Source organism: Ornithorhynchus anatinus, chromosome 16 (assembly GCF_004115215.2).
Source record: "Ornithorhynchus anatinus isolate Pmale09 chromosome 16, mOrnAna1.pri.v4, whole genome shotgun sequence".
Lineage (NCBI taxonomy): Eukaryota > Metazoa > Chordata > Mammalia > Monotremata > Ornithorhynchidae > Ornithorhynchus > Ornithorhynchus anatinus.
In genome coordinates, this window is record NC_041743.1 from 20,390,671 (window position 1) to 20,417,187 (window position 26,517).

The window sequence follows — 26,517 nt, forward strand, 5'->3', positions numbered from 1 at the left end:
TGCAAGCTGGACATGGTCAACCCCAGTGAAGTTCCCTCAACTTCCACTGACTCAGTCTAGCCAGAGACCCAGAGAAAATGGAAATGGCTGCAGGAAGACTGGGCATGCTGTAAGAGCCTTGATGTCCACAAGGATTAGGCAGGCCTTCCCATTTGGGACCCTGGAGTAATCTGTTTGGGAGGGGGCTGGGGGGGTGGGGGCATGGAGAGGGGGAAGCAGGGAAGAGGTCCTGGACACTTCTGGGGAGTTTTCTCTTTCTGCTGCCCAATGATGTCATCTGCTGTGGGATGTGATGAAATCACAGCCTGTATGGCTTCAAGGGAAGGGGCAGGCTAGTTACTCAATCAATGAGACTTATTAAGCACCAAGTGAGTGCAAAGCGTTGTACTTAACAAATGGAGGAGTACAAAATTCATTCATTTTTCCCGAACACTGTACAAAGCACTTGGGAGACAGCAACAGAAACCTGACATTTGTATCCGACCCTCAAAATTAGGGTATTAAGTGGGAAAGGCTTCCTGGAGGAGGTGGGGCTTTAAGAGCATTTTGAAGATGTAGATTGCTATAATCCAGAGGGTTTGTGAGGGGTTGGGAGGAAGCCTGGCAAGGGTGTCCAGACAAGAATGATGCAAGGGTAAAGTTGATGGCTATGGCTCCTCAGTGCCTAACCACAGAGTTGGTCCCCCAGTTTTAATACTATTAATAAGGATGAAAAAACATTAAAAGACAGGATTTTGCATTTTGTCATAAAGCACAAAATAGATAGGCAATAAATAAACTAAGCAGGTCAGAGAAGTCTGAAAAATGCCATTTGGGGATTGCCCAGTATTTTCTACTTTTTTTCCTTATCGTCTCAAAAAGATCAAAATTTCATGGACACATTTTCTTAGCACTTCTTTCTTCATGTAGAATGATTGCACATGCTCCTTGAAATGATTACGCAGTGATTTTAAAATATTCCACCATTTTTTACTGACCGTAGCATTTTCAGACAAATACCATTCTGGTATTGGAATATGATGATTGGGGACCTTTCTGGAATTGTCCCGCTGATCTTCAGATTCCCAAAGCAGAGTATTTAAATCAGGGAAATTATTGTTGAGATCGATTCCATCATGGGTCCATCGTCCCAGAGACCAGCCTCCTAATTCTGATCCCTATGGGGCAACATCAAAAAAGGAAATATTTTTTAGGAAGTATCTCTTTTTTCCTTTACTTTTCTTTTTTTGGAAATATAATTTTTTTATGATAATAAGATCATGCTCACTCTATTATCTCTTAAATTTTGGTAACTCATTGACATATTTATTAGAACATTGGTCTTTTTCTCTGAATCTTTGATGTGACCAAATAGCTTCATATATTTATGGTTCTAAAAAGCTTCCAATTGAGCTGCATACACACATTTCTAATTACACAAATCTAGATGATGACCACTATTAATCCCACAACTACCAATAATCAACTCTCCCTTCCTCCAGAGACCTAGAAAAATGTTCTACAATCTCATGAAACAAATTGGCTATTGTTTTTTTTTTTTTTAAGTGACATGAAGAGGTTTGCTTGCTCGTTTTAAACTTTCTTCACTATGATGAAGACACTGTTACTTCAAAGACATCCTGGGGCTCAGCATTTTTAAAGGCCTTTGTAATGTAGCAAACTACATTATCCTGCATCCAGGGATAGATTGACTTCATACAAAAATTCCCACTTGCCCATATTGGGGCAGAACAACCCACTAGAGGGCTAAATTGGATGAACAAACCATACTGTTGTTACTATGTCATCTTCCTACATGGTACAGGGAAGCTACTCTTCTGGCAGCAGGGGAGGCCACGAATTAGAAGGAACAATCCAGAATAGGTGCCAAGGGATGTGCCGCTGTCACATTCAAGAGGGCACAAATTAGAATTCTACCACAGACTCAGGGGATAATATAACTGGCTAATTCTGTAAACAAGGGTGACTCATATTTTCAGGGTGACTAAGTCAAGACACAAAATTGACATTACCACTTCATAAGCTTTCTCATAACCATCTGGGTTGACTGAGGGGAGGAGATGGATTCTAGTGTTCTCAATGAGGCGCACAAGCCGAGGGTTCCCAGCCATATACTCCTGGCAGAGAAACTGCATAAGCAAAAGCAGTAGCTCCCGTCCAAGCACCTCGTTCCCATGAGCCCCGGCTATGTATCGAAATTCTGGCTCACCTTTATCGAAGGGAAAAGAAGAAAAAAATGTATATATATTCACACCCAAAGTCATTTACATTATTATATCATATTATGTTATATAACCTGTCAGATCACTGTTAGATCTAAAAACATTTTTGCTAAATTGATGGAGATTCTACTCCATCTATGTAAGTGCAAATTAACCCAGTTTTTCCAGGAATATCCAACCCATGTTCTTGGAGGATTTTGTGTTTTATTTATGGTCTAAGAAGTCTTGAGGCCATTTTAGTTCTGGGCCCCCTACTCTCAGAGATACACTCTTGCTATATAAAATCTATGTTACTGACCACTTTTGATTAATTAAGTGGAAGGGAAAGAGCATCAAAAAAGGAAAATCTTTGGGAAAACAAAAATAAAACTTTAACTTAAATAATGTCTTTAGGTAGACTGTGTAGGGATCCCAAAGTATGCCAATTAAATACACTAATGGCCCTCTTCGATGCTATCCACCTGACTGTGACCCTCAGAAAATTGCAGTTGAGCTACTCCATTAAAGAAATCATTCATTCCCATTTAGTAATATTTAAATTCCATTTTGTTTCCCATTCAGGGTGTAAGTACATCTAAATAGAAATAAAATATTTCAGCTTTTATAAGTCAAATATAATATATAATATAATATGGTTATAAATATGTCAAAAACATTATCCTGAAAATTTCTGCATTAAAAATGATGGGCCAACCCAGAGACCTACTTGGATGATCAAATTTAATTCAGTCAATCAAGGTATTTATTGAATGCTTACTGTTTGCAGAGCACTGGACTTGGTGCTTAGGAGAGTACAATATAATACAATAATAATAATAATAATAATGTTGGTATTTGTTAAGCGCTTACTATGTGCAGAGCACTGTTCTAAGCGCTGGGGTAGACACAGGGGAATCAGGTTGTTCCATGTGGGGCTCACAGTCTTCATCCCCATTTTACAGATGAGGGAACTGAGGCACAGAGAAGTTAAGTGACTTGCCCACAGTCACACAGCCGACAAGCGGCAGAGCTGGGATTCGAACTCACAAGCCCTGACTCCAAAGCCCGTGCTCTTTCCACTGCGCCACGCTGCTTCTCTGGTACACAACTGGTAGACAGGATCCCTCTTCTCCAGGAAATTGCAATTTAGTCACAGAGACAGATATTAAGATCAATCACAGGTAAGGGAAGCAGCAGACTATAAAGCTATGTACTCCTTCTGGACAGAGAACATGTCTACCAACTCTCCGATACTGTATTCTCCCAAGCACTCGGTAAAGTGCTCTGCACACAGTGAGCACCCCCAAAATACAAGTGTTTGATTGACATGCTTTGGGGCTAGGAGTGGGAACAGTGTCCAAATGTTTAAGGGGCAGGAGAGTGGAGGAGGCAGGAAAGGTAGATTTGGGGAGTCATTCCCATATAGATGGTAGTTGAAGACAAGGAGCGAATAAGCCCTCCAAGGGTGTGGATGTAAGTTGAGAATAAGAGAAAGGACCAAGAACTGAGCCTTGAGGGGCCCTACAGTTAGGGAGTAGAAGGCAGAGAAGGAGGCAGAGAAAGAAACTGAGGAGTGTCCAGAGATAGGAGGAGGACCAGGAGAGGACAGCAGTAAAGCCAAGTTGACATAATGTTTCCAGAAGGAGGGGGTGGTCCACAGTGTTGAAGGTAGCTGAGAGGTGGAGGAGGATTGGAACAGAGCAGAGGCTCTGGGATTTGGCAAGAAAGTAGTTATTGGTGACCTCAAAGCAGTTTCTGTGGAGTGGAAAGGACAGAATCCACATAACAAAGAGTCAAGGAGAGAAACAGAGGTGAGGATGTGGGTGCCAACAACTCATCTGAGGAATATGAACATGAAGAATATGTGGAAAGGAGATGGGGTAAAAGGAGATGAGGTGGTAACTGGAGAGTGCAGTGAGGTTAAAGGAGAGTTTTGAAAAAAAAAATAGGCGATACATGGGCATGTTTGAAAGAGAAGGGGAAAGAACCATTGGAGAGAGAGAGGTTGAAGATGGCAATCGGGGGAGGGAAGAAGGGAAGAGCCAAGAGTGGAATCTAAGGTATAGTAGAAGGGGTATAATTTAAGACGATGCAGGAGATCTCCTCTTGAGATACTGCTGGGATGTCTTCACAAGCCTCCATCCTTGGCATTATCTTCAACTCAATAATAATAATGACAATGACGGTATTTGTTAAGCACTTACTATGTGTCAAGCACTGTTCTAAACACTGGTGTAGATACACAGTAATCAAGTTATCCCACGTGGAGCTCACAGTCTTAATCCCCATTTTACATATGAGGTAACTGAGGCACAGAGAAGTAAAGTGACTTGACCAAAGTCACACAGTCACATAGCGGAGGGGCGGGAGTTAGAACCCACGACCTCTGACTCCCAAGCCCGTGCTCTTTGCACTAAACTACACTACTTTTCATCTCTCTTATTTAACCTGCATATTAGGTCTGTCAGTAAAATCCTGTTGATTCTACCTTCACAATCTCTCTAAAATCCCCTCTTCCCCTCCATCTAAATAGCTACCATATCAGCCCAAGCACTTATCAAATTCTGCCTTGACTACTACTATTACTTACTCCTCTTTTACCTCCCTTCCTCCGGCCTTTTCCCTCTCCAGTGCATTCTTCACTCTGCTGCCCAGATCATTTTTCTAAAAAAATGTTCTGTGCATATCTCCCCACCAAAAACCTTCCATGGTTGCTCATCCATCTCTACACCCTCACCATTGCCTGTAAAACTCTCAATCAACTCTCTCTTTCCTACCTATCCTTCCTCATTTCTCATTACAACCCAGCCTGCACACTTCACTCCATTTAACACCTACCTAGTTACTGTGCCTTGATTTCGTCTCTCACCATCGACCCCTTGCTTATGCCCTCTCACCTGCCTGGAACTCCCTTCGTTATCATATCCAACAGACCATCACTCTCCCCATCTTCAAAGCCTTACTAAAATTATATCTCCTCCAGGAAGCCTTCCCTGAATGACCTGGCATCTCCCCACGCTATTCTCCTGAGTCACTTTTGTTCATCCCCCACAGCACTTTGATACTCTCCCCACTCCCACAGCACTTACATATCAACCAATCACATTTATTGACCACTTACTGTGTGCAGAGCACTGTACTAAGCGCTTGGGAGAGTACAATATGACAGAGTTGTTGGACATTCTTCCTGTCCACAATAAACTTACAGTCTAGGGAAAGCTTACTCACTTTACGGCTTCCCCTTCTTGTAGTTTCTTTTATTGTCTGTCTCCTCAACTGAATTACAAGCTCCTTATGGGAAGGGATCGTATATACTAACTGAAGTGAATTATCCCAAGTATTTAGAACAGTATTCTGCAATCAGTAAGTGTTCACTAAATGAATGATTGAGTCTCACCAGACGGTGACTAAGGCTGGGGAAAGAGCTACAACTTAGAGTTTGAGAATATTAGGTGAAATGGCTGAGGGGTTGACAAGCACCAAAATAAATTATAGGTGTGGGGAAAAAATGTTTAGGGATATGCACATAAGTGCTTCCATGGGTGTTTGCATGTCATGGGTGTGCTGAAGTAGTAGCAGAAGGTGTAGAAATAGGAATTAGTAGGGGATTAGGTTTGTAACATACTCCGCAAACACAGAGACAAGCTATCCAAGGGAAGCATGTCAAAAAGCTGAGCAAAGAATCTTTCTGTAGAGCCCAAGCTCTTTCCACTACACTTAGGCTGCTTCTATGCTTGATACCATGCTCTGCACATGGTGAGTTCTCAAATACCATTGATTGATTACTAGCACAATTACTATAAATATGAAACAAAACAATACATCATGCTTTTGGAGTTTGATATGGAATGGTTGAGCATCTTTTGGCAATGTATTCAATTCACAGTCAGCTAAATCAAACCAAAGAAACTCATTCCCCTGTTACATGGTAAGAGCTTGTTTGGAGGAAGGGGCATTTCTCTTAAGTTTCCCAGCATGGCTGAGTGGATAGACCATGGGCCTGGGAGTCAAAAAGGCCTAGGTTCTAATCCCAGGTCTGCTGTTTGTCTGCTGTGTAACCTTGGGCATGTCACTTCACTTCTCTGTGCCTTAGTTACTTCATTTGTTAAATGGGAATTAAGAATATGAGTCCCATGCGGCATATAGACTCTTCCCACCTTGCCACTTCCTACCTCTCCTCCCTTCTCTCTTTCTACCGCCCACCCCGCACGCTCCGCTCCTCTGCCGCCCACCTCCTCACCGTCCCTCGGTCTCGCCTATCCCGCCGTCGACCCCTGGGCCACGTCCTCCCGCGGTCCTGGAACGCCCTCCCTCCTCACCTCCACCAAACTCATTCTCTTCCCCTCTTCCAAACCCTACTTAAAACTCACCTCCTCCAAGAGGCCTTCCCAGACTGAGCTCCTCTTCTCCCTCTACTCCCTCTACCACCCCCCTTCACCTCTCTGTAGCTTAACCCTCTTTTCCCCCCATTTCCCTCTGCTCCTCCCCCTCTCCCTTCCCATCCCCTCAGCACTGTACTCATCTGCTCAACTGTATATATTTTCATTACCCTATTTATTTTGTTAATGAAATGTACATCTCCTTGATTCTATTTAGTTGCCATTGTTTTTACGAGATGTTCTTCCCCTTGAGTCTATTTATTGCCATTGTTCTTGTCTGTCCGTCTCCCCTGATTAGACTGTAAGCCCATCAAACGGCAGGGACTGTATCTATCTGTTGCCGACTTGTTCATTCCAAGCGCTTAGTACAGTGCTCTGCACATAGTAAGCGCTCAATAAATACTATTGAATGAATTCCCAACCTGATTAGCTTGTATCTACCCTAGCACTTAATATAGTGTCTGGCATACAGTAAGTGCTTTAATACCACAGGCATTATTATTAACATTAAGTGAAAATAGAACTACCCTCTCAGTACTGTACCCAAGAGTTTCTAGTACTCTACCAGTCTTGGGTATGGGAGGGAGAGTCAATCAGAGGCATACCCATTCCATTCCTAGATTGGGCGGTGGCTAGTGAGTGGAAGGCAGTCTGCTATAAGTCAAAACTTTCTTACTCTTACTCTTTGTCACTTCATGCCCCTTGCCCACAGCTTCCCCCTGCCCAGAGTTCCCTTCTATGTCAAATCTGCCAAATCTCAACTTTGCACAGCTTTAAAGACCTCACAAAATCTTATTCAGTAAGGACTACTGGTAGATTGATTGACCTTCCTTATTACACTGTGCTTTACATGTTACAGAATTGAATAAAGTTGAATAAATATTTCATTAATTCATAAACCTAACCAATTTCATGTTCTCCTGGGTTGTCAGAGATTTCAACAGCATACAATTTCAGTCCTTGATGGCTTTTTCCAATATTGTAAATTCTTGTGATATTGGGGCACATTTCATTCACCACCTTCATCATCTGAAAAACAAAACAAGATATACATCTAAATGGTAATACTTCAACTTTCAACGAGCCAGTTGTTCTCCTTATTTCCAACTATCCATGAGTCATGAATATATTTCCACTCTTTTGCTTCTGGGCAACGGTAAGAAGGCAAGTCTTGAAGTGTATTTCCTAGAAAAGGTGAGACTTGGACGGGGAGACCTTGAATAAGAGTTTCTCATTAGCAGGCAATGAGATTTTCTATATGGTTTCTTAATGCACCACCAAACCCAAAATGTTCTAAAAAATTCTGATTTTTTACTTTTTTCTTCTGTTTAATTAATTAAAAAATAACTTCCTACACTTCCCAAATAATTTCATAAAAATTACTTTTGTGGCAAGTCTGAGCAAATTGTGATGGCATACTCCCAGTTAAGGTGCAAGCTGCATTTGGCTCCATTCCAAATAGTAGTACTAATAAATGTACTAGGGTTCAATAATGGTAGTTGTTAAATGCTTACTATTTGTCAGGCACTGTACTAAGTGCTGGGATAGGTACAAGCAAATCAGGTTGGACACAGTCCCTGTCCCATGTGGGACTCACTGTCTCAATCCCCATTTTACAGATGAGGTAACTGAGGCACAGAGAGGTGAAGTAACTTGTCCAAGGTCACATAGATGAATGGCTGAGCTAGAATTAGAACCCATGACCTTCTGACTCCCAGGCCCGCGTTCTATCCACTATGCCATAGCACTGACTATAGGCAGAGCACTGAACTAAAGCACTGGAAAACAATAATAATAATAATAATAATAATGTTGGTATTTGTTAAGCGCTTACTATGTGCAGAGCACTGTTCTAAGCGCTGGGGTAAACACAGGGGAATCAGGTTGTCCCACGTGGGGCTCACAGTCTTAATCCCCATTTTACAGACGAGGGAACTGAGGCACAGAGAAGTTAAGTGACTTGCCCACAATCACACAGCTGACAAGTGGCAGACCTGGCATTCGAACTCATGAGCCCTGACTCCAAAGCCCGTGCCCTTTCCACTGTGCCATGCTGCTTCGTGAGAATAAAATATGGTCTCTGGCTTTCAACAAAGTCACAGCTGAAGAAAAAAAGGGGAAAGGGGACTGGAAAAGACTACCAACTCCTTTAGGACCCTGTTTTGCTGTTCACAAAACCCTCAGTCTCCCAGCACTTATGTATATATTCATAATTCATTTTAATGTCTGTCTGGACCTCTAGACTGTTAAGTTCCTAGAGGGCAGGGAGCTTGTCTACAATTCTATTGTACTGTACTTTCCCATATACTTAGTACAATACTCTGCACACAGTAAACACTAATAATACCACTGATTGACTTAGAGTCACCTAGGCACTTGGGGACTCACACCACCCACCATGGCACAAATACATATATTTCCCCATGATTGATGCCTCATTACTGTAACTTACTTTTAGTATCTGCTCCCTCCTCCTCCCCCAGACTGTAAACTCTTGAGGGCAGGGATCACGTCTACTAACTCTACTGTGTTGTCATAGATACTCAGTACAGTGCTTTGCAATTAATAGATCAATTGTGTGTGGAGTACTGTACTAAGTACTTCAGAAAATATAATTCAACAGAGTTGGTAGGCATGATTCCTGCTCAGCATGGCCTAGTGGATAAGGCACAGTCCTGGATGGAGGGAAGAGGGATGGACTGTCAGATGAGAATGGCAAGAGCGTTCCAGGCTCAAGTGAGAACATGGATGAGGAGTCAGTGGTGGGATGAATGGGATTAAGGTACAGAAAAGTTAGGTTGGTGTTAGAGGAATGGAGTGTGCAGGGTGGGTTGTGGAAGGAAATCACTGAGGTTACTAGGAGGGAAAGAGTTGATTGTCTTAAAACAGAGGGTGAGAAATTTATCTTCAATGCAGGGGTGGACCAGTAACCACTGGAGGTTTTTGAAGAATTGGAAGATATGGACTGAACATTTTTCAGAAAAATGATCTGGGCAGCAGACTGAAGTATGGACTGAAGAGGCTGATGCAGTAGTCAAGGTGGCAAATGGTGAGTGCTTGAATCAGCATGTTAGCAGATTTAGAGGAAAGGGCAGATTTTAGCAATATTGGAAAGTTAGAACCAACAGGATTTTGTGACAGACTGAATATTTAGGTTGAATGAGAGAGATTAGTCAAGGATAATGCCTAGTTTATGGACTTGAGTGACAGGGAGGATGGTGGTGATGGGAAAGTAATAGGGAGGACAAGGTTTGGATGGGAAGATAAGGAGTTCTGTTTTATACATGTTAAATTTGAGGTGTAAATGTAACACCCAGATGGAGATGTCCTAGAGGCAAAAGGAAATGTGAAACTAAGTAATTGCTCAAAAAATACTATTGACTTATTGACTTTAGAGCAAGTCTTTGTCTTTTAGAGCCAGATGCAGTGCTGAGTTGGTGAGGCAAAGAAACAATTCATCTTGATTTAGAAGAAACATGGGAATAATGGAACTACCACAATCTGGACATACTTACCCTAGCCTTGCAAATTCCCAGACAAATTGTTTTTCCTTTTTCAAAAGATACTGGTTCTTGATCTTGCACATTTGAAGAGCATAGGAATATCCTGATGCTATCTTAGTGAAAACTAGGTTTAATGGCTTTCAAATTAGAACTTTCCCAAGAGGAAAAAAATGCATTTGGAAAGCTTGGTAGGGTTTCATGACCATGAAGAGAGTGAAAATTGTCCAATATGGCAAACTATTCAATCCAACTTTTTAACTGCACTCAATATTGCATCATCAACACTAACACCATTCAGTTGTAATGACTGTAATTATAAGTTCAAACAAAAATATATTAACTAGCCCTTGATCAATCAATCAATGGTATTTACTGAGAGCTTACTATGGGCACAGCAAGTGCTTGGGAGAGTACAATACAACAGAAGTAAGAGACACATTTCCAGCCCATAATAAGCTTACAGTCATCATGTACTTCCACTCATTCTTGAAATAAATTCCAGTGCTTACAGCCTACCTGTCTCATTTCTCTGTAATTATGATGTTTAAAATCCAGATCATCTGTAGTTGTCATTTCATTCCTTCTGTGATAGTAATTATTGGGATCTAAGGAAAGAAATAAAGAAATAAAAGTGATCAGTTAGATATTAGTAATATTCCAAACATGGAATAGGATTTAATAATGATAGCATTTGTTAAGCACAGTGTGGAGGGAGCTGTTGCCCAAGACAGCAGGAGGGAGAGATCTGAATGAATTATAGTAGTGGTATTTACTTATTATGTGTCAAGCTGTACTAAGTGCTGGGATAGATACGAGATGATCAGGCCTCACATGGCTCTCATTGTCTAACGAGGCAGGGAGAACAGATCCTGAATCCCCATTTTGCAGATGAGGGAACTGAGGTACAGAGAAGTTCAATGACTTGCCCAAAGTCACACAGCAGACAAGTGCCAGATTCTAATTAGGATCCAGGTCCTCTGACTCCAAGGCCTGTGCTCCTTTTCCACTTGGCGTTTGCAGCTTCTCTAACAACATCAGGCATGGGGAGAATAATTTTTACGGCATTCATTAAGCACTTTTGAGCACTGTCTTAAGCAATGGTCAGGCACAAGATAATAGGATCAGATACAGTCCCTGTCCCACAGGGGGCTCTATCAACTCTAGTGTACAGAGCTCCCCCAAGTTCATTCATTCATTCATATTTATTGAGCCCTTACTGTGTGCAGAGCACTGTACCAAGTGCTTGGGAGAGTACAGTATAACAATAAACAGATATATTCCTTGCTCACAACAAGCTTACAGTCTAGGGGGGAGACAAACATTAATATAAATGAATAAATTATGATATTCATTCATTCAATCATTCATATTTATTGAGCACTTACTATGTGCATAACACTGTACCAAGTGCTTGGAATGAACAATTTGGCAACAGATAGAGAAAATCCCTGCCCAACAACAAGCTCACAATCTAAACGGGGGAGAGAGACAACAAAATAAAATAAAACAAGTAGTCTGGCATCAATATCATCAAGACAAATAGAATCATAGATATATACACATCATTAATAAAATAAATATATAATTTATACAAATATACACAAGTGCTGTGGGGAGGGGAAAGGGGAAGTGCAGAGGGAGGTAGTAGGGGGAATGAGGAGGGGAGGAGGAGCAGAGGGAAAGGGAGGGCTCAGTCTGGGAAGGCCTCTTGGAAGAGGTGAGCGCCAGTAGGATGAGCTCTCAGTAGGGCTTTGAAGAGGGGAAGAGAGCTAGTTTGGCTGATGTGAGGAGGGAGAGCATTCCAGGTCAGTGATAGCACATAGGCCAGGGGTCAACGGTGGGGCAGGAGACAAGGGACGGTGAGGAGGTTAGCAGCAGAGGAGTGGAGTGTATGGGCTGGGCTGTAGAAGGCAGGTAAGGTAGGAGGGGGCTAGATGATGGAGAACTTTGAAGCCAAGAGTGAGAAGTTTTTGTTTCATGTAAAGGTTGATAGGCAACCATTGGAGGTTTTTGAGGAGGGGAGTGAAATGTCCAGAGGGTTCCTGTAGAAAGATGATCCGAGCAGTGGAATGAAGAATAGACTGGAGCGGGGAGAGACAGGAGGATGGGGGATCAGAGAGGAGGCTGACACAATAATCCAGATGGGATATTATGAGAGTTTGTGCCAGCAAGGTAGCTGTTTACATGGAGAGGAAAGGGCAGCTCTTGGTGATATTGTGAAGGTACAATATGTACATAAGTGCTGTGGGTTTGTGAGGGGAGATGAGTAAAGATAGCAAGTCAGGGTGATACACAAGGGAGTTAAAGACAAGGAAAAGGCGGCTTAGACAGGTAATGCCTTTTGGAGGAGATATGCCTTCAATAAGGCTTTGAAGGCAGGAGAGCAATTGCCTTTCAGATTTGAGGAGAGTAGGCTTTCCAAGCCAGAGAGAGGACATGAGCGAGGGGTGGTGAAATAAACGACATGGAGGTACAGTGAGGCTAGCAAATGCCGACCTTCTCCCCAAGTGTTTAAGACAGTAGGGAACTTGAGGAAACACTGTACTAAGCTCTTGGAAGAGTACAATATAACAATGAACAGAAATATTCCCTGTCCACAATGAGTTTCCAGTCTAGAGAGGAACACAGACATTAATATAAATAGATAAACTGCAGATATATAAATATGTATTGTGGGGCTGTGAGGGAAGATAAATAAAGGGAGCAAGTCAGGGTGACACAGAAGGAAGTTAAAGAAAAAGAAAAGAGGACTGAGTCAGGGAAGACCTCTTGGAGGAGATGTACCTTCAAAGTGGCTTTGAAGGTGGGGAGAGTTATTTTCTGTTGGATATGACCAGGTAGGGCATTCCAGGCCAGAGCAGGATGAAGGTGAGAGATAGGTGGCAAGATAGATGAGGTTGAGGTACAGTGAGAAGGGTAGCATTAGAGGAGCAAAGTGTGCATGCTGGGTTATAGTAGAAGAGTAGCGAGGTGAGGAAAGAGGGGCCAAGGTGATTGAGTGCTTTAAAGTCAACGTTGAGGAGTTTCTGTTTGATGCAGACATAGGTAGATGGGCAAGCACTGTGGGTTCTTGAGGAATATGGAAACATAGCCTGAATTGTTTTGTACAAAAATGATCTGGGCAGCAGAGTGAAGCATGGACTGGAGTGGGGAGAGACAGAAGGCTGGGTGGTCAGCAAGGAGGCTGATATAGTAATCTAGATAGGATAGGATAAGTGCTTGTATTAACATGGTAGCAGTTTGGATGGAGAGGAAGGGGCAGGTTTTAGCGACGTTGTGCAGATCAAACCAATAGGATTTAGTGATGGATTGAATAAGTGGCTTCAATGAGAGAGAGAGGAGTCAATGATTACGCCTAAGTTATGGGCTTGTGAGCCAAGAAGGATGCTGGTGCTGTCCAGAGTGATGGGAAATTCAGGGAGATACGGAGTTCTGTTTTAAACATGTTAAGTTTTTCTGTCAACTCTGTTGTACTCTCCCAAGTACTTAGAACAGTGTCCAGCAAACAGTGCTCAGTAAGTACCATTGATTGACTGACTTCAGTTTTAAGCATACTGAGCTTGAAGTGTTGGTAGGACATCGTTGTGGAAATGTAGTGGAGACAAAAGGCAATTATAGATCGCATGGCAAGTGAAAGATCATACCCAGCATGATAGATTTGGGACTCATAGTGGAGGTAACTGATTGTATAAAGACATTTCTAAATAACAATTATTATTTCTTGAAAGTATTTCAAATACTTCAATAATTGGACCTTGAAAACTAAAGGTAGAAAACAGCTACAAAATAAAATATTTGCTCAGCCTCTACTCAATCAATTGTATTTATTGAGTGCTTACTGTGTGCAGAGCACTGTCCTAAGTGCTTGGGAGAGTACAATATAACAATATAACAGACACATTCCCTGCTCACAACAAGCTTACAGTCTAGAGGGAGAGAAAGACATTAATACATAACTCATAAATTATAGATATGCACATAAATTGCTCTCCAAATTCCTCATCCTTTTTGAAGCATCTACACTTGACTGAAGAGATGAGTCATGATCTTTAAAGCAAAGAAGCTGAAATGTGTGGAACCAAATGTCATACTTCTTCCTTAGAAAAAAATATAAGGATTAAACTTCTTAAGTCTCAGTTGTGTATGATTCCTGCAGAGTCTGGATTTAGATACATAATTCATACAAACTGACCTGCTTAGTTAGCATAAGATTCCACTGCCTTTTGGATAATTCTGTTTTTTTTTTATGCTTAGTGTTAACAGATAACAAAACAGACAGGAAAATTTCAGATCAATGAAAACCTTTTGCTTACTGGCTAGCCAGGACACTTTTCTGCCTTTTGCAAGAAAGGATGCCACTTACCAGGTAATAAGCACCCCAAAATTTCCAATCTCAGACAGATGCTCCCATTATCAAACCACGACTGAGGATTAATGCGGATGTATCGAGCCACAAGTGGGATTGGCAACTCGTTGAGAACAGGGATCTCTTTCTCACTGTTTGCTTTAAAAATCTATTGGAGGGAGAAGTAGTTTAATACACAGAAATTTGTTTTTACTATAGCAAAGCATTTACCATTAAAATATATGCATTTGGGATTTGGGGATGGTTAGATTAACTTATTCCCTTGCTTTTCCAGGCATTTCCCATCTTATGCACAAATGAAAATTCCAAGGCAACTAGATATGGAAACTGGATTTCATGCACATGCATACATACACATCCATGTGTGCTTTGGTAAATCTGGGATGATTTCAACATCATTGATGAGGTCAATAAACATAACTCCAACTCTCTGAAGTAGAAAATTCAACATTCATATTACACCTTATGATACTAAATGTCTGAATCTGCAAGAACAACAACTGTGATGGGCATTTTAGTCTTAACACCACAATTTTTACAGACAAAGGTTCAGAGAAAGGACAGATTCACAGTTCCACTCAGACTTCGAAAGTTATCATCTCTCCTTCAACCTGCATATTCAATCAGTCACAAAAGCCAGTTGGCAAGATCTCCAGAATCTGCTCCTTCCTCTCCAAGCAAACTACTAACACACTGGTCCAAGCATTAATTAGTCTCCTCACTCACCTCCATGTTTCCATCCTCTCCCTTGTCCAATTTATACCTCACTCTGTTCGCTGTATCATTTTTCTGAGACACTGCTCTGCACAAAACCTTCAGTGGATACCCATCTATTGCCATATCTATCAGAAACTCCTCACCACTGGCATTAAGGCACTTGGTCAGCTCTTTACCTATCACCATTCCTTGCTCCTTCCCCCATTACAACCAAGACAGCATACTAGAGTCCTCAATACCAACTGTGCCTCATTCCTCTATCCATTGCCCTCTTGCTCATGTTCTCCAACCTGAGTGAAACCCCCTCCCCTTTCATATCCAATAGACTACCACTATCCCCATCTTCAAAGCCTTACTAAAATCATATCTCCTCAAGAAAGCATTTCCTAATTTATTGCCATAAGTGTGAACTGAAATCTTTCGGGCACCCAAGACAAGTCCTCAGTGAAAACTTTCCTTGTCGCCAATTTATGCTCCAGGGCCTGCACTATGGGTTCCAAACCAGCCTCTCCTCAAGAGCTGGGAAAGCCCCTCAGGTCCCTCTTCATACTTCACAATAAAGGAAACTAATTATTTGCTTGAGGGAGGAACTTTTCTCTCATCTACATTCACTCCCCCATTATCTCTTTAGAGATAGCCCTTTGCGCCTCTCAATCATTTTCTTCAAGCCATTCACTCTTTTCCATCTTTACAACCTTTCCTCATTTCTGCCCCACTCACATCAATATACATCAGTCATCTCAAATCTCAACACTTTCGCATTCCCAGAACATCCTCCATTCTACACACAAACATGAGGTGGACCTCAACACATTCATGCACTCTTTTCACCTTTTAAAGCAGAACACTTCAATGATGATGATAATGGTAATTGTTAAGTGCTTATTGTGTGCCAAGCACTGGGGTAGATACAGGGTAATCAGGTTTCCCCACGTGGGGCTCACAGTTTTAATCCCCATTTTACAGATGAGGTAACTGAGGCACAGAAAAGTGAAGCAGACAATTGGTGGAGTAATTAGAACTCATGTCCTCTGACTCCCACACCCATGCTCTTTCAAATAAGCCATGCTGCTTCTCTTACACATTCACACTTACACAATCATGAGGGTACACCCAACCCAAAACATTCACAAATCTTTTCAGCAGCTTCATAAAACAGAAATGCTTTTCAGTCATTATCAAGAACTTTCTTCATTTAGCTGCGGCTAAGGAGCCTTTAACACTCTTCTTCCAGGGACGTGTGTATCAACCTACAGCACAGCCTGTCTGTCTCAGACAAACCCTAATTCTTCATGAGACGCTGGCTTGGTATCTGCAACTTAAACTTAGTGCCAATATGAATATACACTTCATAAGTGGAACTTCCCTTTCGGGAGGAATACACTTAGCTCCAACAATATTGTTTGGAGCACAAAGCATGCTCACAACAAAGTTTGCCAAACAAAGACAAGAAAGAGGGTACTGACAACAACGAATTTGACTGCCAGTCAGTGCAAGCACTCATGAGTACCTCCCTAGTGCCTTTTTTTGGTTTCAAAATCCCATCCTGGTTTCAGACTCCCATCCTAGGTTTTCTATCAGTTTCAGAATTCCATCCTTGTTGCCAAATTGTCATGAGCCCCTACTAAAATCCTTTCAGGTACTCAAGACAAGACCTAAATGAAAACTTTCCTTGTCACCAATTTATGTGTCACAAGCCCCAGGCCCAGCTCTATGGGTTCCAAACCAACCCCTCCTCATGAACTGGGAAAGCCCCCAGGTCCCATTCTATGGGTTCTGAATCAGCCCCTCCTCCTGAGCTGGGAAAGCCCACTATCCTAACCAACCCAAAGGTCAGGAGTATACTAATTGGTCCAGTACGTCTGAGACAGATCCTAATCAGAGGTAATGACCAGGAGATTTCTAGACCAGGCACTCTGTGACAAGTTCAAAAATAAACCATTCCACCATTATATATAGGGACGAGCTTTATTCAATTATTGGCCTAATTAAATGGGGAAACACAGACACATTCACACACACACAACAGATACTGCTACCCTTCTGATGGTTCACCCCTAATTCTAGGAGGTGATCCCATGTCAGAGAAATCTGAGGAGTCTGGCTGAGTGGTGACCACGCTGCCTCATGATGGCTGTGGGAGGCGACCCGAACCCCCCAAGTGAGCCCTGCCTTGTGGTGGCTATGGCAGTGGTGCGACATCGGACATGATTCTTAGAAGCCGCGCTGGTTCATGATGGCTGTGAGAGGCAGTGTAGACTACTTGCTCAAGCTTTAGCTCGTACATGGTGGCTGTCCTGGTCCATCATGGTGATTCATCTCCAGGGGTAGTAGCAGGGGAGGCTGGGGGGATCCCAACTCAAGGCGACTGCCTTTTATCTGCCTCTACTTCTGAAGTCACAGTGGTTCCTGTTTCGCTGCCTCAGGTGTTGTGGCAGCTGTTGATTAGTTCCAAGCCTGTTACTGGGCAAATCACAGAGGGGAGGCTACCCCTCCCTCAGTACCCCACCCCGCGGTATTTTTCAATGACCTGGCCTGCAGAACAGCCTAGATCCTTCTCGAATTCCTTCCTCAATGTTGTTGTTTATGGGTTCAAAAACAGTCACTCGCAAAATGGATTCCTAGCCAAAAAAATGGCTCCAACAGGCTCACCAGATTTCTCATCTTTCCATCCTGTTTTTCCTCTGTATCGCAACACATAAGCACTTGAGTCCATACCCCTTAAACACCCTATCCCCACCCCTACAGCACTTATGTAAATATCTTTATCCTTGGTTGCTATCCCTGCCTGTAATTCATTTAAATTTCTCTCATTCATTCATTCAATAGTATTTATTGAGCACTTACTATGTGTACAGCACTGTACTAAATGCTTGGAATGTACAATTCGGCAACACATAGAGACAATCTCTGCCCAATGACGGGCTTACAGTCTAATCGAGGGAGACAGACGGACAAAACAAGACAACATAATCACGATAAATAGAATCAAGGGGATGTACACCTCATTAACAAAATAAATAGGGTAATAAAAATATATACAAAAGAGCACAGTGCTGAGGGGAGGGGAAGGGAGAGGGAGAGGAGCAGAGGGAAAGGGGGCTTAGTTGAGGGGAGGTGAAGGGAGGAAGGGGGAGGGAGCTGAGGGCAGATGGGGAGCAGAGAGGGAGCAGAGGGAGCAAAGGGAAAAGGGGTAGCTTAGTCTGGGAAGACCTCTTGGAGGAGGTAAGCTCTTAGTAGGGCTTTGAAGAGGGGAAGAGAGTTAGTTTGGCGGAGGTGAGGAGGGAGGGCATTCCAGGACAGCAGTAGGATGTGAACGGGGGACGGTGAGGAGGTGAGTGGCAGAGGAGCGGAGTGTACGGGGTGGGCAGTAGAAAGAGAGAAGGGAGGTGAGGTAGGAGGGGGCAAGGTGATGGAGAGCCTTGAAGCCCAGAGTGAGAAGTTTTTTTTTCGTGCGGAGGTTGATAGGTACTAACTGTAAGCTCCTTGAGGTCAGGGATCGTGTCTACTTACTCTACTGTACTCCTCCAAGCACTGTGAACAGGGCTCTCCACACATAGATATTCAGGAAATACCACTGATTAGTTGACTGACTTAAAGCCCTTTTGCTTCCATTCATTATTCCTCTGAGTCACTTAGGATCTAATAATAACAGCAGTAGTAGAATAGTAGTAGCAGAATCAGAGAAGTATTGAAAATAGTAGTAGCAATCAGTGGTGTTTATTGAATGCCTTAGTGCAGTATTGGAGAATTCAATTGCTCCCTTGGCTTCAAATACCATCTCTATGCAGAAGACTCCCAAATCTACAACTCCAACTCTGATCTCTCTCCCTCTCTGCAGTCTCACATTTTCTCCTGCCTTTAGGACATCTCTACCTATATGTCCCGAGGACACCTCAAACTTAACATATCCAAAACAGAACTCCTTATTTTCCCACCCACACCCTGCCCTCCCCTGACATTCCTGTCACTGTGGACAGCACCACCACCTTCCCTGTTTCACAAGCCCAATACCTTGTCATTATCCATGACTCCTCTCGCTCATTCAACCAATATTTTCAATCTACCACTAAGTCCTGTTGGTTCAACCTTCACAAAATCGCTAAAGTCTGGTATTTCCTCTCCTCTAAATTGCTACTATGTTAATCCAAGCACAGTGGTTGCCCATCCAGCTCTGTGTCAAACAGAAACTCCTTACCATTGGCTTTAAAGCATTTAATCATCTTGCCCTTGCACTTTACTTCACTGTACTCCTACTACAACCCAGTCTGAACACTTCACTCCTTTAATGCCAACCTACTTGGGCCTATGTGATCTTGGGCAAGTCACTTAATTTCTCTCTGCTTTAGCTACCTCACCTGTAAAATGGGAATTAAGACCATGAGCCTTGGTCTTGTGTCCAACCTGAGTAGCTTGTATCTACCTGTTTCAAGATGAACCGGGGCATCCATCATTTCAAGATCAAACACTATCTCGTGACTACTCAAGCTAGCAAAACAAAACTCAATTCAATTGTACTTACTGAGCTCTTACTGTGTGCAGGGCACTGTACTAAGCACTTGGGAAGTACAATTCAGAACTCAGAAACTCAGAAGCATAGATAGGGCACCGCCCCCACAACTGAAGCCTCTGGGCACTCCAGGACAGGAATGCAGAAGAAAGGGTCCCTCACCCTCGTGCCAACCAAATAAGGTATGGAGGAGCAGTGGAGGATGAGAACGGGTGGAGATTGGACGATTGGAATCAGGAAGCCCGAGTAGCTCAGAAGGACAGGTACTAAATACCTGTCGACTCGAATGTTCTGGGCACTGGATCAAGATCACACCTGGATTTCCACCTGCCACCTAAAACTTAACATGCCCAAGACTGAGCTCCTTATCTTCCCTCCCAAACCCTGTCCTCTCCCTGACTTTCCCATCACTCTGGACGGCACTACCTTCCTTCCTGTCTCACAAGTCCTCAACCTCGGTGTCATCCTTGACTCCGCTCTCTCAATTCATCCCACACATACAATCCGTCACCAAACCTTGCAGGTCTCACCTTCACAACAGCATCAAAATCTGCCCCATCCTCTCCACCCAAACTGCTTCCTTGCTGGTACAATCTCTCATAATATCCCAATTGGACTACTGAATCAGCCTCCTTCCTCATCTCCCATCCTCCTGTCTCTCCCCGCTTCAGTCTATACTCCATTGCCTGGATTATCTTTCTACAGAAACACTCTGGGCATGTCACTCCTCTCCTCAAAAATCTCCAGTGGTTGCCTAACAACCTTCACAAGAAACAAAAACTCACTAGTAGCTTCAAAGCTCTCCATCACCTTACCCCTCCTACCTCACCTCCCTTCTCTCCTCCGACAGTGCAGCCCGCACACTCTGCTCCTCTGCCGCTAGCCTCCTCACTGTGCCTTTTTCCCACCTCTCCCGCCATTGACCCCTGGCCCACATCCTACCTCTGACCTGGAATGCCTTTCCCCATCACATCCCCCAAACTAACTGTTTTCCCCTCTTCAAAGCCCTACTGAGAGCTCACCTCCTCCAAGAGGCCTTCCTAGACTGAGTCCTTCCTTTCCCTCTGCTCTACCCCCTCCCCCTCCCCACAGCACTTATATATATTTGTGCATATTTATTGATCTATTCATTTTATTAATGATGTGCATTTATCTATTTTGATGGTAGTGAAGCCTATTTGTTTCGTTTTGGTGTCTGTTTCCCCTTCTAGACTGCTGGGTAAGGACTGTCGCTATCTGTTGCTAAATTGTACTTTCCAAGCACTTAGTACAGTGCTCTGCACACAGTAAGCACTCAATAAATATGACTGAATGACTGAATCAAGTCGTGCAGCAGTTGACTATATCACCTCCACCCAGGGTGAGGAATGCCCACTCTGTCCATATCAAGTTAGGGACCTTGGGACAAGTGAGTGTCCTGCTGAATGCTCATGGGACTGTAAAGTAGCTACTTCACCACGTGTGTGTAACGCATAAGTGAATTCCTCCCAAGTGGGAAGTGTTCACAGGTGGGAACTAGGTGCTTCGCCACTTGCGAGTATAGCGTAAGTGTATTCCTCCTAAATCGGAAGTGTTCATGGTGGGAAGCTAGGTGCTTTGCCAGGTGTGAATAACGCTTAAGTGAATTCCTCCTGACTCAGAAGTGTTTGTAGGCGGCAGCTAAGTGCTTCACGTGTGACTAACGCATAAGTGTATTCCTCCTGAGTGGGAAGCGTTTGTGGGTGGGAGCTAGGTGCTTCACCATGTGCGAGTAATGCCTAAGTGTATTCCTCCTGAGAGGGAAGTTCAAATTGCCGCAAGTGAATAAGTAAAAATAAGTATATTCCTCCCACAAAGGAAGTTCAATTTGCCATGTGGAATAAATTTTGCATGGCTCAGCCTCTCTGACTCCAGTCTCTAAGTGTCACCGTGCCGATCCTCAAACCTGTTCCCGTGCAACAGGTGACACTACCTCACTGCTTAGGACAGAGTATGGCACATGGTAAACACTTAAGCAATATCATTAAATAAAAAACAAAATGCAACAAAACTGTTTCACAGTGCCTTCAATTTTGACGACCATACTCCTGCCAAGCCCACAGCCATGGAAATGAAATATCTACTTATATGGATAATCCTAACAGAAGGAGAACATTTGAAAACAAAAGAGCTCAAATATCAGTACTCCCAAAGGAGTATGACAGCTCTGGAAATTGAAAATGGAGTCAAGAATGATTTTGAAGAGACAATTAGTTTGATAGTAAATTTGGAGTCAGGATTAGAACTCATGATCTCTGACTCCCAAGCCCGTACTCTTGCCACTGAGCCACGCTGCTTCTCTAAGATATGTATATAAGTGTTGTGGGATTGGTGGTGGGGCGATTATCAAATGTCCAAAAGTCACAGATTTTAGTGCATAGAAGACGCAGGAGGGGGAGTGAGCAAGGAAAAAGAGGGTTTAATCGGGGAAGGCCTTTTGGAGAAGATGTGACCTTAATAATGCTTTGAAGGTGGAGAGAGCGGTGGTCAGGTGTATATGGAGGGGAAAGGAGTTACTAGCTAAGGTGAAGATGTGGAAAAGGTAGTGGGAGTGAGATAGACAAGATTGGGGCACAGTGCATACGCTGGAACTAAGAGGAGTGGAGTGTGCCAACTGGATTGTAGTTTTACATCAGTGCGGTGAAGTAGAATGGGGCAAGTTGATTGAGTGCTTTAAAGCCAATGGTAAGGCATTTCTCTTTTATGTGGAGGTGGATGGGCATTAGCCACTGGAGGTTCTCATAAGTGCTGTGCTGTGGGGCTAATGGAAGGGTAAATACCGAATCCCCAAAGGTCACCGATCCAAGTGCAGATCCAAGAGCTCAGGATCTCTAATGTAGTTTCCACCCGTTTCCTGATCCTACAGAAGCTGGGAAATTGTCTGTGTGGCTTCCATGATGCAGGATGATATATCACCTTAGTTTTCTTTAGACTTATTGTCAGCCCATAGCATCTGGCTGATTATCTGAAGTGGTTTAATCATTTGCCTTTCTTCTGGGGTCTGGGTGTCTATGGCACAGTTGTCCCCATGCAGAATTCTTAAATATCAGTTTCTAGGATCTTGGATTATACTGAAAGTCTGCTGAGACGGAAGGATTTACCAGAGATGCATATTCTAAAACCTGTATCTAGCTCTCTTGTTGCATCCTCCAGCATGGCTGTAAAGAATAAGCTAAACAGAACCAGGTCCACCACACATCCCTGCTATACTCCATTGGCAGTGGGGAATGGATTGGAGAGGGGCACCCTCGATTTTCACTCAGCCTGCTGTGCTGTAATGAAACAGTTTCAGAACCCTGATGAACCTTATAGGACAGCCAAATTTGCTTAGTAATTTCCAGAGCCCCGCTCTGATGATTGCATCAAATGTTTTGGTAAGATTAAGTTCTGCCAAAACTGTGTAGGGGTCTTGGTGCTGTTCCCTGTACTTCTGTATCTGACACACAGCAAAGATCATGCCTTGTTGTGTTTAAAGGCAGAAGGGAAGGGCTATGGGCATAGGAGTTAGGAACAGAAAAACAGAGATGCTTGGCAGAATGGAGAATTGGATGCAGTGAATTTGTAGTACCCAAAAAGTCACTTTTATTATCATTATTATTATATTTGTTAAATGCTCACTAGACTAGACTGTAAGCTTGCTGTGGGCAGGGAATATGCCTGTTTATTGTGTTACTGTATTTTCTCAAGTAGTACAGTACTTCACACATAGTAAGCACTCAATACGACTGAATGAACGATTGAATGAATGAATGAATAGGTGCCAAGCACTGTTCTAAGCACTAGGGTCTCATCTTGTCTTATGCTGTCGAGTCGTTTCCAACCCATAGCAACACCACGGACACCTCTCCCAGAACGTCCCGTACTCCATCTGCATTCACTCTGGTAGTGTATCCAAAGCATTTTCTTGGTTTCACACTGCCGCCTTTTGTGCAGTAAACTCGAGTCTCCGCCCTCGATTCTCTCCCATGCCGCTGCTGCACAGCAGGAATGAGTTTTGACTTGTAGCAGACTGCCTTCCACTCGATAGCCACTGCCCAAGCTAGGAATGGAATGGGTAGGCCTCTGCTTGACTCTCCCTCCCGTAGCCGAGACTAGAAGAGTACTGGAAGAGTACTACGAGAGGCCAAGCATTGGGGTAGATACAAGTTAATCAGGTAGGAAACAGTCCCTGTTCACTTGGGGTTCACGGTCTAAATTGGAAGGGGAACAGGTACTTAATCCCCATTTTGTAATTGAGGCACAGAGAAGTTAAGCAACTTGCCTAAGGTCACACAGCAAGCAACTGGAAGAGCTGAGACTAGAACACAGGTCTTCGGACTCCAGGCCCCTGCTCTTTTCACTAGGCCATGCTGCTTACCTAATATTTCATACTGTTGCTAAGCCCTCACTCTGATGGAATGAGTTTAATTTAGTATGGATTAAAGTATAATCATATTACCTGAAAACTGTAGAATATTTAAATCACATATATATCACAGAAATATAAACAGTTGGTGAACAGACAATCATAATAACAAACTAAACAGTAAAGACTGAAATCTGATATTGTTTTGTAGACTAATTTGGTCTTAGAGGTCATGAATAAACAAAGAGGAATCTCTTAATTTGATATTCAATTAATCTGGCAACTCAACACTCTTTAGTGGCACAAGAACATAGGTGTGATACTCACCACATCTCCAGAACCATTCTTCACAGTGATCCATGTGTGACTATCATTGCTCACCATGACTTTGTAGGATGTCACCCAGTCGCTCCTAAGCAGAAAATGAATGTTATCTATAATTTAAAAGCCAGTGCATATAAATGATTCAATGGCTATTTCTTGGGAAGCAAGATGACAAAATCAATTTATCCCTTTAAATACACAATGAAATCAAAAGGACTAAAACTAACTATCAGGAAGCATGGTGGCCTAGTGAAAAGACTACGAGCCTGGGAGTCAGAGGACATGGGCTCTAATCCTGTCTCTGCTATTTGTTTGTTGTGTGTCCTGGGAACGTCACTTAACTTCTCTGTGCCTCAGTTTCCTCATCATTAAAATGGGGACTAAATCCTACTCTTAGACTGTGAGCTCCATATGGGTCCCCAGGCCACAGTACAATGCTTCAAGTCCCTACTTGGGCATGATGTTTTTTGCAATATACATTTATGATGCTCTTTCTACCCACTCAAAATTATATTAAAGGTATACAAACCCATGGCGGTTTTTCCTGAAGAGCAGCATGGAGTAGTGGATAAAGCAAGGGCCTATAAGTCAGAAGGTCATGTGTTCTAATCCTGGGTCTGCCACTTATCTGCTGTGTGACCTTGGGCAAGTCACTTAACTCCTCTACACCTCAGTTCCCTCTTCTGTGAAATGGGGATTGAGACTGTGAGCCCTCATGGGACAGGGACTATGTCCAACCTGATTTGCCTGATTTGCTTAGTACAGTGCCTGGCACATGCTAAGTGCTTAACAAATAACATAATTATTATCATTATCATAGTAGGTGCTTAAATAGCATTATTATAATTATTATTATCAGGAAGGTTCTTAGAATCAGTAGAATGTTCTACCTCAAATTCCCAAGTATCTGTAATTTTTCCCCCTGGTAAAGTCATCCTGAAACAGAAGCTTTGGCTGGGCAAATACTTTCCAATTCAGAAAAGTATCTCAGAGTGGCACAATCTATAATTACATTAACTCGAGTGAAAAAAGTGGAATAAGGATCTACATTCAATGATGAAAGATAAATAATCCTTGATTTTGAAGAAACTATCCTGGTTCCTTTATGTCCTACCTAACTCCAACAACTGCATTTGCAAGGACTCCAGGGACCAGTGCAGGGAAATGACAGAGTAAGCAGAAGTCTGGTGTGAGGAAAAGGAGAAGGGAGTGAAGGGGCAATGGAAAGGCTGGATCCCTCCCAGGAGCCTCTCCTTCCCTCCTATTCCAGAACCCAACAAGGATGTGATCACAGACTGGTAATGGGTTCTACTTTCTACTTCGCAGGTTCTGGTCCCAAATACCCAATTACTCCTAAATAAAAACATTAGTAGAAGACATAAAATTTACTCACTAATTACATGAAGTGCACAAAAAGCAATTATACATGTTTTGATAGAGTTTAAAGAAAACAGATTTGAGACAAATCAATTGTTAGTATTGACTGAGTGCCTACTGGGTGTGCAGACTTTCTGACATATTTGACGTTCAGTCTGACTATAAAAGTGAAGAATGGGACCAGGTAGGCAACACTTGGAGAATATGAGAGCCAAGTCCTCAATCCCATGAATAATATTCATGCTTCCTGATAGTGACTAATGACCAGTTATTCTATGTAAAGGGAACAGATGATTTTGTGCACTTACACAATAACTAGTCATTAATATTACATGTTAGGAATAATTATGTGAAAGTTGCATTTTTATGTTATTTTTCTTATGGTGGAATTGCAAACAGAAATTTTAAAGTTTTTTTTAATGGTACTTTTTATGTGCTTACTATGTGCCAAGCACTGTGTACCAAACTCCTAAGAAGCCTTACCTACATCAATCAACAGTATTTACTGAGTGTTTACTGTGTGCAGAATATTGTACTAGGCGATTGGGAGAGTATAATGCAATAGAGTTTGTAGACATGATCCCTGACCACAATGAGCTCAGAGTATCTATGACCAAGTTGGCAAGTGAAACTGGGAAAAAATGACTGAATCAAACAATCTGCCCAGAGGTATAAAGCCTGACAATAGCAGTAAACAACTGAGACTCAGAATGGGGGGCTCAAAAGTAATAACAATTGTAGTCATGGGCTCGGGATCTCTGCTCCCCTGGGGCCAGC

The 26,517-nt window shown here is 42.8% G+C and overlaps 1 protein-coding gene across 1 annotated transcript in view; it reads right to left on the minus strand.

Moving 5' to 3' along the window:
• Positions 1-26,517, minus strand: part of CPXM2 (carboxypeptidase X, M14 family member 2) — a 171,949-nt gene that overhangs the window by 60,703 nt on the left and 84,729 nt on the right. Inside the window, exons 5-10 of the mRNA XM_029080238.2 lie at positions 24,367-24,451; positions 14,447-14,597; positions 10,600-10,688; positions 7,486-7,609; positions 2,013-2,209; positions 978-1,157 (exon numbers count right to left, since the gene is read on the minus strand). Of these exons, the coding sequence (XP_028936071.1) occupies positions 978-1,157; positions 2,013-2,209; positions 7,486-7,609; positions 10,600-10,688; positions 14,447-14,597; positions 24,367-24,451 (826 nt within the window). The remainder of the gene's footprint in view (positions 1-977; positions 1,158-2,012; positions 2,210-7,485; positions 7,610-10,599; positions 10,689-14,446; positions 14,598-24,366; positions 24,452-26,517) is intronic.